We start from the raw sequence: 13,610 nt of genomic DNA, 5'->3' as shown, positions 1-13,610 counted from the left end.
TGCACGCACACACACATACACACACTACCTTGCACCTTTATCCCAGCCACCACCCCCACGCTGTCAGTCAGTCATCACAGTATGAATACATGAATACTGTAAACTGTAATGACAGGCTAAATTACTATGTAGGGACTATCAAGCCGCACAACATCAAAATGCTTTATGGTTTCCTGTTAGGAGTGAATATGGAGATGAGGGTGTAGGGGAACCTGGAGGCAGGTGTGGTGGATTTCCAGGTGCAGCAATCATTTTCTTTATAATCATTCACAGATTCTCTCAGCGTTTTCTGAGTGCAGTTGATTACGGAGCATTGAGCAGTCGCAGCACTCGCTACAAGGTTTTGTTTCTTTCTTCATTATAAACATCCAGACTGCCTCTTCTTTCTTTTATTGCAGCAAACTTGGACGTTTTTTTTTTTTTTTTAGTGGACTCGTCGTCTTAACAGTTATTGATGGCGTGTCCGAGTTGCACTTTGTTACTTCTGCTAATTTAATGGGATTCACAGTTCAACCAACAGTTATTTGATATGCATGAACATTTGGTGCATTTAAATTTTGACCCTTCTTATATGTTTTTTCCTGCAAACAAGAGAAGTTTCCGCGATAAATTTCAGCTAATGTTTTTGTTTGAGACTCGATGTTTCAGATGTTGCACGAGTAAACCACAAGGTCACGAGCAGGCGATGAGTCCACTCCGTGAGTCAGGCACTAAATGGGCTCATTGCGAGGATTTATACCGGACGCACAAGTGTTAATTAGCTCGCAGCTTTGCAAAGCTCAGTGGAGCTCTCAGCCTAATGTTTAGCAGATTATACTTCCCATCTTAATTTACAATCCCCGCCATTGCTTTCCCTCCAGCAGCGCTGATCGCAAGGCTAAAAACTTTGGCGTAAATTAATATACTGGACGTAAAAACATCCCAGTGATGATACAGTGTTCGGAAGGTCATTACTGTAAATAGAGAATTCTTTCTCTGTATTTTTTTTTTATTTTAACATTATTTTATTAGAAACATCACCATCAACAAATACTGAACTCAAGGCCTCTTCAAAATTCTTTACAATAGAGAGCAGTAGTCTGGAGTTTCAAGGCTGCAAATATGATACACAAGTTTAACCATTTTCATGTGAAAAAAACTGGATCAGACAAACCATTCAAAAATAATGTACAATAAATATAAATAAACAATATAAATAAAAATCTGTCTGACATTAACATAATTCACACATTTATGCTTGTAAGTTGTAGGGTGAGTCAGTGACCCCATGAGCCAAGCATTCACATACATTGAGCCGTGAGGTGAGGTAAAACCGTTTCACAAAGCCACTCCCAGCTCGTGAAAAACACGAGCCTCAGAAATGGCAAAACGATACTTTCAGTGCTTTGACTTGAGTCGTCGGTCCGTCACGCAGCTCTGACTTACAGGCGACGCAATGAAAGAACGGGTTTTGAATGGAGGGTTTGAGGCGACGCTACAATCAAACTGCGTCACCTGTGACAGCGGTAGCTTCAGTGATGCAGACATAAATTAAAAACAAAAAACAAAAATTGCAGTAAAATGTTTACAGTACATCAAAGTTCAGTGTAAAATCTCGTTACAAAAAAGTACTGGGCTTAAAAAGTGTGAAAAATATTGCATTTTTCATCCGTTATAAAAAAAGCGCCACCTTAAACGAGGCGAGAGAAGTCGCTTCATATGCAATGAAACCAAAGAAGTAAGAACACACAATGTAGAGTCATGAAGGTCATGTGTCATCATGCGACCGAAGCCAGCGCCTTTCCAGAAAGCAAACGTGAAAGTGAGGAAGGACGTTCTGATTCAAAGTTGCCTCAGAATTTGCTACAGAAGTTCTCATTATTAAATCTTGATTTAATCTCAGATGACGCCGGAAAATTCAAGCGATCATCCCGATATCGAAGTGTCCTGTGCTTCCTGTGGGACGATACATGTGTTTACTAAACGGTGGTGACAGAGAGGAAGGCGTTGTGAACTTTGGAGCCCTCTGGGACTCTCGCTCCGTGGCTCATCAGCTCCTGGATGGTCATCCAGTTGTCCAGAATCTTTTTGTTCCGTTTCTTCATCATTTTCTTATGACTGAGCTCCAAGATGTTGATCTCCTTCCGACCCTCGGCCCCGCTTGCTGGACCCTCCTTCAGACACTCCAGGCGGCTCTTCTGCATGAACTCCCTCCTCTTCCTCTGCTCCCTGGCCCTCGCCAGGTGCTGCTTCCTCTCCTCTTTGCTCCAGTAGCGGCCCATCTTCATCTCGCTCATGGCGTCGTCGTCCGTGGTCATGCCGCCGCTCCTCTCTTCCCGGATCCTCAGCGCTCGCTCGCGGAGTATCCGGTCGCGGGCGGGCCTCCGGGCGACGTAGCGCGTCCCGTCGGCGCGGACCTTGACCTTCCACTCCAGACGGGGCTCCCCGGGGCGTCCGTTCCGGTGCGCCGGGTCTCGACAGACGCTGAGCAGACTCAGCTGGCTCTGGGAGTACTCCAGGGACGAGTGCTGCTGCAGCAGCTGCATATAGCTCTGCAACGAGAGAAAGAAAACACAGTCAGCAACGTCCTGAACAAATCATCTGCATCAGATTCACATCTTCTTGATCATACAGACCTGGAGCTGCCTGGATCCCCCCTGGCTGTGATAAGGAGCCGTCTGGTAGGACGAGCCATAGGGTCCCGCTCTTCTTGAGTCTCTGGTCCTTCCTTTCTTTTCACACCTCTCGTCGTCTGCAGGCAGCGCTGGGTCCGACTCGGACCTGGAAGGGTTGCTCTGGTCTGGACTACTGGAGATCAGAGGACCCGGGTCTGCCGGTCTCCGACTGGCCGAGCCCTGGGGTTTGGGGATGGGGATCGGACTGGAGGGTGCGGAGGCGGCCAGCCTGAGGTTTTTCTGGTTGGTGATGCTGATGTGTCTCTGCAGCGAGTGGTCTGGGGATCTCTCCACGCCCAGCGGCGTCGACCTCGCGCTCTCGGCCGTGTTGTAGGCGCTGGAGCTGTCCTTCTCTCGGATCTTATCGCTGTCTGACCTCTCGGGGTGCTCGTGGATGTCGGCCAGTCGGCCGTGCCGCTTCTGGCCGTCCTTGGAGCTCCTTCCCGGCGAGCAGTGCGCGGGTTGCGAGTGCTCCAGCTGTTGGGCCTGGCGGAGCTGATGGGCCTGCATGATGCTCTGGCACTCCAGCTCGATGCTGCGCAGCTCCTCATTCAGCATCCTCAACTCCTGCTCCACTCCTCCCCCTCCCTCCACATCATCCACGCCATCTCCGTCCCCTCCCCCTTGCTCCGTGAGGCTACACTCGATGCTGTGCCGGATGGAGTACACCCCACACTCGCCCCCGTTCCGAATCTGACATTTGAGCTCCAAGAGTTGCTGGAAGCGATTTTCTAAGCCAAGTATCCCGCCTCCGCCGTTGCGGATTCTCAGGACGCCTTCGTGGCTTTGTCCCGGGCACCGTGTTCTGGTGCTGCGATTTTCCTGCGCGTCGACTCGCGGATGGTCTGCCTGCCACCGTTCCCTCAGACAGTGGGCGGGGCTCCTCCTGTGCAGTCTGGCCAGCAGGGGTTGGTGCTCCGGACTGTCTGTGCTGCATCCGAATCCGCTGTCCTGATGGTTGGACGAACAGGTCGCTGTGTCTGTTGTCATTTCCTCTTCGGCTTGATGCTGGAGAACGAGGGGAAAAAAAACTGTATTATTGGAAAAAGTAATTTAATTTAAAGATGTGATTGAAGTGCGCCTATGTAACATTGAATAAAGTTTGTGTGCTACAGCCTTGGTTTTCCCAACTTTAACCACACTGAGGCTGCCAAGATGTAAACAACATAGAAAACTTTTCTTATTTTTTCCACCAAATGCTTCGCACTGAGCCTTCTTGTCTGGCAGAAGAGCCGACTTGATGTCGGGATATGAAATTCTGGCCTGTTCATTACTCATCTCTGTTTATGTTTCTCACCTCGTCTCCCCTGCCAAAGTTATGTTCCTTCTGCTTCCTCCTCTGCTCCAGGATCTCCATCTTCAGCTCCTCCACCAGCTCCTGTTGTTCATCATCCAGCCACACGGCCTCTTCCTCCAGCTGAAATCACAACATCTTGTCAGAAACTCATCTTTCCCTGCCTCGCAGTGTGTGTTCGTGTGTGTGTTTGTAAGGTCTCCAAACAATCACTCTGACAGAAAATAAAATAAAGGCACCTGGCTGGCAATGGTTTTTATTTGACATGACACACACCGTCAGGATTGGGCACGGTTGGTGTGTAGGTGTGTGTAAACGTGTTTACCTGGATTTCAGGCCTTGTGACAAGTAGAACGATGCTCCGCGCTTCTTCACTTGACAACAAGGCAACGGCTTTCTCTCGATCTTGCACTTCGCAGCCATTTATCTGTACATCAAAAACAAAGACAGGTGGTTGAGGCAACAACAACAACAACAACAAAAAAAAACTGTTGAAAGTCCACATATGTAACAGTGAGGGATTTTCTCTTCATTCAACCAACATGACATGAAAGAAGAAAGTTATTGTTCCAATTTTGCAAAACACTCCTTTTACCACTGTCTTTTTCACAATGCGTTCTTAGATCTGTAAGTCTTCAACATCTGTCCTTTTCTTTCTGCCATTATGCTCCCATACTCCACGAATCCATGGGAAACGGCACTGGAACGCAGCCCACTCAGTAAAACAGGAGTCAATTGCGAGCGCGGAGTCCGACCTCACGAGAGTCTGCTCTCACCGCGCCATCTAGACATACAATTAACTGTTCTTTGACAGGTTGCGTTCATCTTTTCCTCACTAGAGTAATGGGGCTGTCAGAAGGAGATAATAGGGCCAGGAGTACAGCAGGGCCCGGTACCTACAATCACTCATAGTGGAGGGAAACAGAAACACTACGGTGAGAGAACAGAGGCACGACGAGAACGGTATACAATAAATATGGAGGAGAAATAATGTTGGTCCAACGTGCTTCAGACTTGGAGTTAGTTGAGCTATCACATATTGAAAGCATCAATAATTATGGGAGGCGCCTTTTTCCATTACCATATATACTGTGTTATATTTATTTGGCTTGAATAATGAATATCAAGCAGTCATGTATGTGCGGCGGTTGTTAATGCAGAGACACACGTGACATTGTCATCTCATTTCACAACACAAAGTGTCAGTTTGTGCATTTTCTGACAAGATAAGTGGCCGTAATCTACACTGAGTGCACAACGTAGATGAGGGCACATTTTGTCTTCGTCCGTGGAATCTAGAGTTCATGTTCTGCCATTTCACACTGAGGCTAAGGGTTAAGTGAACGCTCCGAAGCAAGGCTTCCTCGGAAATGTTCTTGTCTTCACGTTTTCCCTTTTACGCTCCATATTAGAACCAAGCTGCTTTTCAGGTTAAAACAATATATCGATAAAGATACCTTTATTTGTACCATCAAAACAGGTCTGCAAGATATCAGGACAGTTAGTTTGAGGTTAGATGTGCTCCAGGCATGATTTGAAAAGCAGCTGCAGTATTTTATTCAGTAGTATATCAGAATATTGTTGACAACATAAATATCCATCGTTTAAAAAAAAAAAAAAAAATCATAAATATGGCCAAACATTGAAATTGTGCTTATCCTAATTTCAAATGCTACATTTCTTAAACTAACTGTATTAAATGCAGAAATATACTATATTTGCAACAAAGAAGTGGCCGTTAGTTTCTAACACCCTGGAAGTGGTGTTACAGAAAGAGGGCTATTCATAGTCTCTGACACCAAAGATGTTTCTGCATAATGAGAAACAGAGCAACTGCCACAAAGTGAGAGTGGCCCTAGAGAAGATGAAGTACCTGGTGTAACTGCGACTAAGGACTTTAATTTCCCCGGTAAAACGAGGTGATTAAATATACATATGCTTGCCAAGGCTGGAGATGCTGGCAGCTTTGGCCTTTGCGGTTTCTTTCTCCACAGAAAAAGGACACAAGGCAAATATTTTTCTTTCAATATCGTCGATAACATCCTCCCAGGGACGTAAAAGCTGGGTTTGTATTTTGGGTTCATAATATAACAGTTGGTCAGTGAAAACCAACCTGTAAAATCCGATCTCCTTCCTTAATGCGTCCGTCTCTCGCCGCAATGCTGTTCGGCTCCACCTGCACAAAAGAACACAGAGCTCGGTGTTGACAGCCACTCATTGAGCGTCTCCGGAAAACCACCGGTGATGTACGCTTTCGCCGCCGCTCTTTTATGTCTGCCGTTATAGGTGGAAAGTCTGTTTTTCACCAAGTAAAAAGATTCTCATTTCCCCCCCACTGACAGCCTCATATTTTTCATGTGACGCGGGCTGGATGCTTCCAGTCGCCCAAGACTGATAGTAAGTGAAGTAACTCATGTGAGTGTTTTCTGGCAAGTATGCATAAAGGATGATGAGAGGCAGAGCGGTAAAAAAACAAAAAACAACTGGAAAACATAAAAAGCTGTAAATGTTTATGGTTCTAGTTTAGCTGAAAGGAGCAGCTTCCCCATATCCTTGGCGATGCGTCCTCGTCGCTGTGCACATACGCTGCTGCAACACTTGCTTCGGAAACTTTGGTGTTCTTGCATTAAAGATCAAGAGAAGTGGAAACGCGGAGATGGGCGTAGCGTCGTGCAGCTCCCAAAAGAAGCAACAATGCGATCCATACATGCATTCAGATGAGTGGAATTAGCATTTTTGTTTTTTCCTCCTTTCATCAAACATATAAAAATAGCTGTGTTCTGTTTTGCAGCAGGCGGTTCTGAGGTTCAGGGGGGTGTCAGGATTTCACCGTTTTGTCTGGTTAAAGGAGAACAGGTGGAAAACCAGAGGAGGAGCTGGTAGCTCACATGAATTCACACATTATACTAATTCAGATTACTCTAGTAATTCAGTTCGTGGAGCTTAAAACCTTCATAATTCATTCATTTATAAAGATTTGTCTCAGCAATTGTACAATTAGTTTTCACTCCGTTATACCAATAAATCTGCTGGAGGAAGTTTTTCTTCTCACAGCTGAAAATTCTTTCAGTTTATATATATATATATATAAAAATCTCCATTAAATTTAATCTTTGCTTTGTGTCTTTGGTAGATGGCTTCCTGCAAATGAGTAAATGTGGCATTTATGAAAATGTGGGGTGAAAAGGAGGATTTATGCTCCGAGCTAATTAAAAGCTTCAATTAAAACACGCTGAGGGAGGAGGAAACGGAACGGCATGAAGGGAATCGCATTTCAAACCTGGCTTCCTCTTTGGCCAAGCGTGTCTCTCTCTCTCAGCTGATATTTGACTGGCAAACATTTTCCTCTCCCTCCTCCCTAATTCAGTTTGACTTACTCTCTGCTCCGCTATGTAAAGACGGGGATTCAAATGGGATATCTTTTAATAACTTCCTGCTTGAGAGGAAAGCGATAACAGCGCTGAGACTTTGCTTTAATGAACCGGCTGCTCCGTCTCCAAGATCTCATGGTGGTACGATTTATTTTTCAGAAATCGAATACTCCTTTTCTTTGCATTTTAGAAGTTATTTCTTTAAAATGTGGTTCCAGGTGTGACGGGAGTTCCCTTCCGCTACCTGGCTGACGTAGATGCCGGTGTCCTCCTCGTCGTCGGTCCTGTAGCACAGCGTCAGTCCCAGCTTCTCCTGGCTGTTCTGTCTGCACAGCTCCACCTCCTGTTACACAAACACACAAACAGAATATATACGAATGATGCCAACGAAGCTCCGTCGAGTGTAAGAAGCCAGTTGGTATTAAAGTGAACCCAGAACGCGAACCGCCTTCCACCGTGAATTTGTCTAAACTTCGCCCCGCTCGTCACCGACTTCACTTGATCTCTGCTGTTTGTGAATGTAATCACATCAAGCGAACACCAGGAGTCATTTCTTATTAACCCTCCGCTGTGACGTTTAGAAAAGGTGGGCTGTCGATTAGAGCGGAAGGTGAAAAGGGAAAAAGGGAGGGGGGAAGTGGGCATGAATTAAACCTCAGGCCCTCTTCCTTCTTTTCTTTTTTTTTTCCCCCTGTCATGGGAAACCACGATAGCAGAGATTGACAGAGGCGGGAATTAATTTCTGTGGCATTTAACCCCCCCTGTGCAAACAGCCCTGACCTTCAAAGGTTGTCTTGCGAAAGGAGTTTAGAATATCGTAACACGACGACTGTACTCAGACGCCTCTTCCAGTTCAGTTCACCGGCCGATTCATCCAAATCCCGACAGACAGCGCTAACGCCTTGGTGTCGGCGTACATCGGGCGATTCGCTGGTTTACTGGATGTGGAGCCGTGGGTGATGAAGCAACGGAGACGCTCGATTAGTGATGATTGGATCATGATCTGCAGTTTAAAATACGGCACAGCCACAACTCTAAACCTCTTTCATTTGACTCACTGTGCATGCACCAGTGTGGATCGTATTTATCACACGTTACCGAAACGCAGGAAAAATGTCCCCAATAGGTGGGATTCTGTCTTTAGAAGCACATTAAACATCTGGCTGTAGCATTTCATTTTAATATGCACTTAACTGTTACTTCATGTTTCATTCAGAGGAGATTACTGCCAGGTGTAATGTTCACTGGCTCATTGTTTCTTCATTTCAGACGATAACATCCGCTCGGCGGTCGGTCATTTAAAGCAGCCAGCGATCGTTCGTAGCGCGGTGATGACGATACAGTCAATCAGGAAAAGGTTTTTAATGACAGAGAAGCTATAATGTTTCTGATTCATATTGTTTTCTCCATTTCGTTCGGCGCTTCTGAAGTTAAAAGTTCATTTATCTGAGACACTAATTGAAATGGATGTGATAGGGTTGGCTTATAGCAGCAGAATAACAGTGTTATACACAGGAGTTAACCACAAATAAAGACATTCATTGATTTAACATCAAACTTGTCCAACTCAAGCTCCAAACACAGCACAACCCCTTCATAACTTCCCAAATCACCTGCATGCTAATTTGTTTTGGTTCGGCGAAATCAAAGAAAATCAGCATTTGAAGACCGGCACCTGTTGACAATCCATAATTAAGACATTAGAAAAAAAAAAAAGCTGAATTTTCCACATGGATAACTAGCTGCTGTCTGGCAGACTGCTGTGATTCATTAAATTCATTGTTCAACCCGGTGATCAAGCAGAGCATTAATTAAAATCTATTGGTATTCAGCATTAATTTTGCCCGGGAAGTAGATAATAAATATCCAAATGTGGCCAAATTGTCCTCTAACTCAAATTCACGGTAGCATTTTTCTCTGAAGTTGGTGTGATTGGAATCTTCAATTGACTGTAAACTCTTATTTTTTTCGTCCGAGCAATCAGTGTGTCTGTAAATCCAAGCGGCAGCTCGTGGTCATTTTATGGCGTGGCGGATTTGGCGGCGGCTGCAGGAGCACGATGACAGCAGGAGCGTCCACGCGGACGACGCTCGGCTGTAAGTGAAGCTAAACCTGCCAGTCAGACTGTTCCTGGGAACAGCAGCGCTGTTCAGCCTCATCCAGGAGGAAAGCCATTCATGTTTCAGTTAGATACACATGGATGGACAGAGAGATGTGCGGACAGCTGATTTGGGGTGTGTGTGTTTGGCAGGTGGGGGTGGAAGTGTGTGTGTGTGTGTGTGTCGGTGTTGCAGACCTGGCCTTGCTCTGATACTGCTACGACCACACACACAATCTCTGCTGTAAGGTAGAGCCACAGCTGGCAAGAGGGGAATCCTAATGACCCACAATGCAACTCACTGAACCAGGAAGCGCCTATTAAAACCGGACTGGATCTCTGACAGTAGCAAATGTCAGCCGTCACTGTCACCTGGCCTGACCTGAAGGTCTGCTGGCTCGCTCGCCCACATCATGCATCTGTCACAAAGGAGACGCCTGTGGGTGCAGACTGTGACTCTAATCACACACGGATTCAAAGAAAGACTCAAAAATACTAAATTTTCTTTGTTTTTGTTGGTTAGAAGAGAGATCTTTTAATATATTTCCAAAAAATGTAACAGCTTTTTGCCGTATAGCTGTATGATATTAAGCGTATTCACAGTTTCCCCTCACACTGAAGAGGCCGTCTGAAAGGCTGCACAAACATTTCCGAGCAACGTTTCCTGATGAAAGGGAAACTAACTCCGCGGGTGAAGCACTCTGGTAATTCAGTGTTGAGAGGGGGGGGGTGGATTTTCTTTTGGTGCGATGAAATGAAGAACGGCCTTCTGGCGTAAACCCAGGGACTTCGCTGCGCAGCCACAGGACAATTTAAAGAATAGTTGCTGCTTTGACAGAAGGGCAGCCAATTCCACTGTATTATCTGAGGCAGGCAATTTTTCTTGTATTGTTGCGCTATTTGTGTGCATCAAACATCAGCGCTGGCCTTGGATTATCTCCAGAGATTGTGAATTACGGCGGCCCCTCAGTCCCACTGCGTCAATAGAAGAAATAACCTTGTTTGTCATAGTTACAACATAATATTTTCATTGTACAATAACTGTGATTTGTCTACCTCTGGTTTCAAGTGAGTTTAATACAATTTGTTTGGGCACAAAGCCTTATTGAGGAGAAAATTAGTGTATTAACAAACAACAAGGACATGAATTAGGAATAGTTTGGATCAATGTGTGCAGTAAATTAACATTTTGCTGGAATGTTTCTACTTTTGAAAGTATTGAGTTAGTATCTGGTTACTCTTAACGTTTCAGTGTGTTTGTTGATTTTGCTCCAGATTAAAGCAGCCACAGAGCTGTAGACCTGCTGACGGTTAGCCTGAGTATTATCTGAAGTGAAACGGTTTATTATTATATCACCAAAATCCTGTTTACTGGACAAGAAGCCGCTCATTCAGTCTGGACTCTGCCCCCCTGATACCAGCAAGAGAGCTTTCAACCACAACACGAGCATTTACTGTGTGGACTGGTTCATTTTTTGTATAAGCAATTCAATTCCTTTGTATTTATCAAAATACACAGGAATCGAATTGTTCTTTGACGTAGATGCTTTGGGATTGTGGTCGATGCAGAGATGAATTCAGAACTCTACCTCATACTCGTATTCTTCAGTCCGTTCCACCTCCGCCGGGGTGTTCGACAGGTACTCCGGGCATTCATAAAACTCATGTTCCATGGTGTGAATAGAGTGGCAGCTGGAGAGAAAAGGAAAAAGAAGAGGCGGCGAAGGATCATTAATGTATGTCCCGTTGGCTTAACGGCGGCGCTCCTCAGCTTTCTGTCTAAACCATGCCTGTATGGAGCAACACAACTTTGTATGCATTACTGTTACTTTTTTATTCACAGTTCTACATAAAAGTCCTTCAGTTGGCTGTGAAAAGAAAAAAAAAAAAAACTCCACTGTCATGTAGACATCAAATATTGTCTTCATAAAACTGGTGACCTCTGGAGATTGTCGCTGCCATAACTCCGTCTTTGTAATTACTGACCAACACGAGCTGATTTGTGGTTTTATGGGACAAATTGATTTCATTTGCTCCCCAGCAAAGCCCTATAAATAGTTGGAGAATGGGTGCAGCATCAGAATGCATGCTCTATCAGCCCATTGGCTTTTAATCGCCCCAGCAAAAGCTCCCATTTAGGAAAATGGATGTAGCACACCGAAGCAATTATTGCATGAGGGCTTTGCTTCTGCATAATGATATGGCAGCACTGAGCTTTGCTGGGGGTTTCCACAGAGTATTATGGCTTCTTAATAGCTACTATGAAATGAAAAAGAACAGTACTGCAACCTCGGTGGAGCTTCAGATCCCCCGATACAGGAAAATAACAGTTTCCCAGCTTTAGTTAACAGCATTAACAGGAAGGATTTCCAACATGCCGGTGTCGTTTTAATGGCAGCGATAAGCACTTTTCAGGTGGCAGGTAGAATGCTAATACCTGTCGGACAGAAGGAAGGGGCAGATGTCCGGAACAGGTGGGGTGGCCGGGCGAAGCTTGGCCAGCGCCATGATGTGCTCGAAGGTGATGTCCGTCTGGGTGCAGACGTCCACCACGCACGCGTCCTGCGGCGAGCCGCCGTGCATGACGGCGGCCGCGGCGCCGGCGGGGGCGCGCCGGAGCACCTGGACGACGATGGGATCCCGCCTGATGGCCTCCACCACCGCCTCATCGTGTTCAACCTTGGAGAAGTCGCGTCCGTTCACCTGAGGGACGGAGAGCAAAGAGGCTGAGTCCTGCGCTGCGTCTCTTTCAGATCCCGGTGCCATTTTTAACCTTCATGCACCGGGGGAGAATCTGTCAGTCACGCACTCTCCGCTCAGCTGCAACTTATTTTACATTCCCAGCTGGAAAGCTTCCAGTACGTTTCCAGGCGTCCGCATTTAGACTCTGAATGGCTCCCAGTAAAGCGACTACGAGCGAAGTGCTCAGTTCCGAATGGAGAGCACAATATATACCCTCCCCTTTCCCAGCAGGCTCAGACATTTTAACTGCTGACCAGTTATTCAGAAATGTGTTAACCTTTTACGCTATGGGCAAATTCACAAAGACTGTATAATGTACCAGACTGCAGCTTTTGCCAGAGGGAAAACTCCCCGAGGTATGCTTTAATGGGCTGATTTTTACCTCATTCTGTTTTTCTCCATATCCCTTTTTTAAAAAACAAAAATCAATCTAACTCAAATGCATTATTTACATCACATTGCAACCATTAAGTCCATTAGATGCAGAATAATAAGACCGATTTAGGCAAATGAGCAGCAAAGTGGAGACGAGCAGCAGAGGGTAAACCTCGCTCCTCTGGGAGCTCCGCTTTTAGCAAGCAGCATCTACTTCATTTACAAGATCAGAAAAAGGTTGCGGCACAGGGGGGGCCGAGTGAGAACAAGTGCGCTGAGACGGCGTCCTGACAGCTGTCAGTGTGAAACCACACACGTCTATACATACTCGGTGCGCAGGGAACCTCGTTTGATCCAGTTACATGAACTCCGCCTTGATGTAACACTGTGCAACTTTGTTTGAATTGATTTAGCACGTCTGCAAGAGTCTGGAAATGTGGAAGTGCACGCTGAATGTCAGCACGATGGCGTTTCCTATATGAATATACCGAGTAACACTCACTGTTTACACATGCAGGCTGAGTAAAATGTGTGCTTCTGATGAAAACTTAGGTTTCCTGTTCGGACACGTTTCTGCTGCTCAGCTCATCTTCGCTCCGTTCCCACCATCCCATCATCAAAAGTGCCAGGAAAAGTTAGATTTCACATTTTTAGGTTGTAATGACGTCCAGATGGACACATCAATTTCCAATCAGTGGGACTGGTCTGGAAGGCGAGAAGTCATTGTGCGCGTACGCCTGCCGGTGTGTTTACCTGCTGTTGTCCCTCCATTCAATCTGCCTGTTGATGAGCTAACTGGGAGCTGATTAATAGCAAGCAGATGTGACAAACACTGGGGATAATGGCTCAGAACGTGAAGACTGTGTGTGAGTGTGTGTATGTGTGTGCATGCGTGCGTACGTGTGAGACATATACACTGAATTCAAACCATTAAGGATGATTAAACCGCAAATGAAGACAATAAGCAGATAAAGAGATGTCGGCTTTACAACCTTGAGACAACATGAATAAATTACATTCCTTTCTACATTTGATGCTCTGTCTGTGCTTTACTTTGAATAAAATGTGAGTTTGTG

The 13,610-nt window shown here is 45.6% G+C and overlaps 1 protein-coding gene across 1 annotated transcript in view; it reads right to left on the bottom strand.

Moving 5' to 3' along the window:
* Positions 1-1,932: 1,932 nt before the first annotated feature.
* pdzrn4 (PDZ domain containing ring finger 4) overlaps positions 1,933-13,610 on the bottom strand; it is a 28,295-nt gene continuing 16,617 nt past the window's right edge. The window contains exons 2-9 of the mRNA XM_030113664.1: positions 11,855-12,120; positions 11,007-11,109; positions 7,564-7,662; positions 6,062-6,124; positions 4,274-4,375; positions 3,952-4,071; positions 2,616-3,662; positions 1,933-2,531 (exon numbers count right to left, since the gene is read on the bottom strand). Of these exons, the coding sequence (XP_029969524.1) occupies positions 1,959-2,531; positions 2,616-3,662; positions 3,952-4,071; positions 4,274-4,375; positions 6,062-6,124; positions 7,564-7,662; positions 11,007-11,109; positions 11,855-12,120 (2,373 nt within the window). The 3' untranslated portion in view covers positions 1,933-1,958. The remainder of the gene's footprint in view (positions 2,532-2,615; positions 3,663-3,951; positions 4,072-4,273; positions 4,376-6,061; positions 6,125-7,563; positions 7,663-11,006; positions 11,110-11,854; positions 12,121-13,610) is intronic.

This window comes from Salarias fasciatus, chromosome 17 (genome assembly GCF_902148845.1).
Source record: "Salarias fasciatus chromosome 17, fSalaFa1.1, whole genome shotgun sequence".
Lineage (NCBI taxonomy): Eukaryota > Metazoa > Chordata > Actinopteri > Blenniiformes > Blenniidae > Salarias > Salarias fasciatus.
Note: the sequence above shows the minus strand (reverse complement) of the source record. Positions and strands in the feature narration are given on the sequence as shown.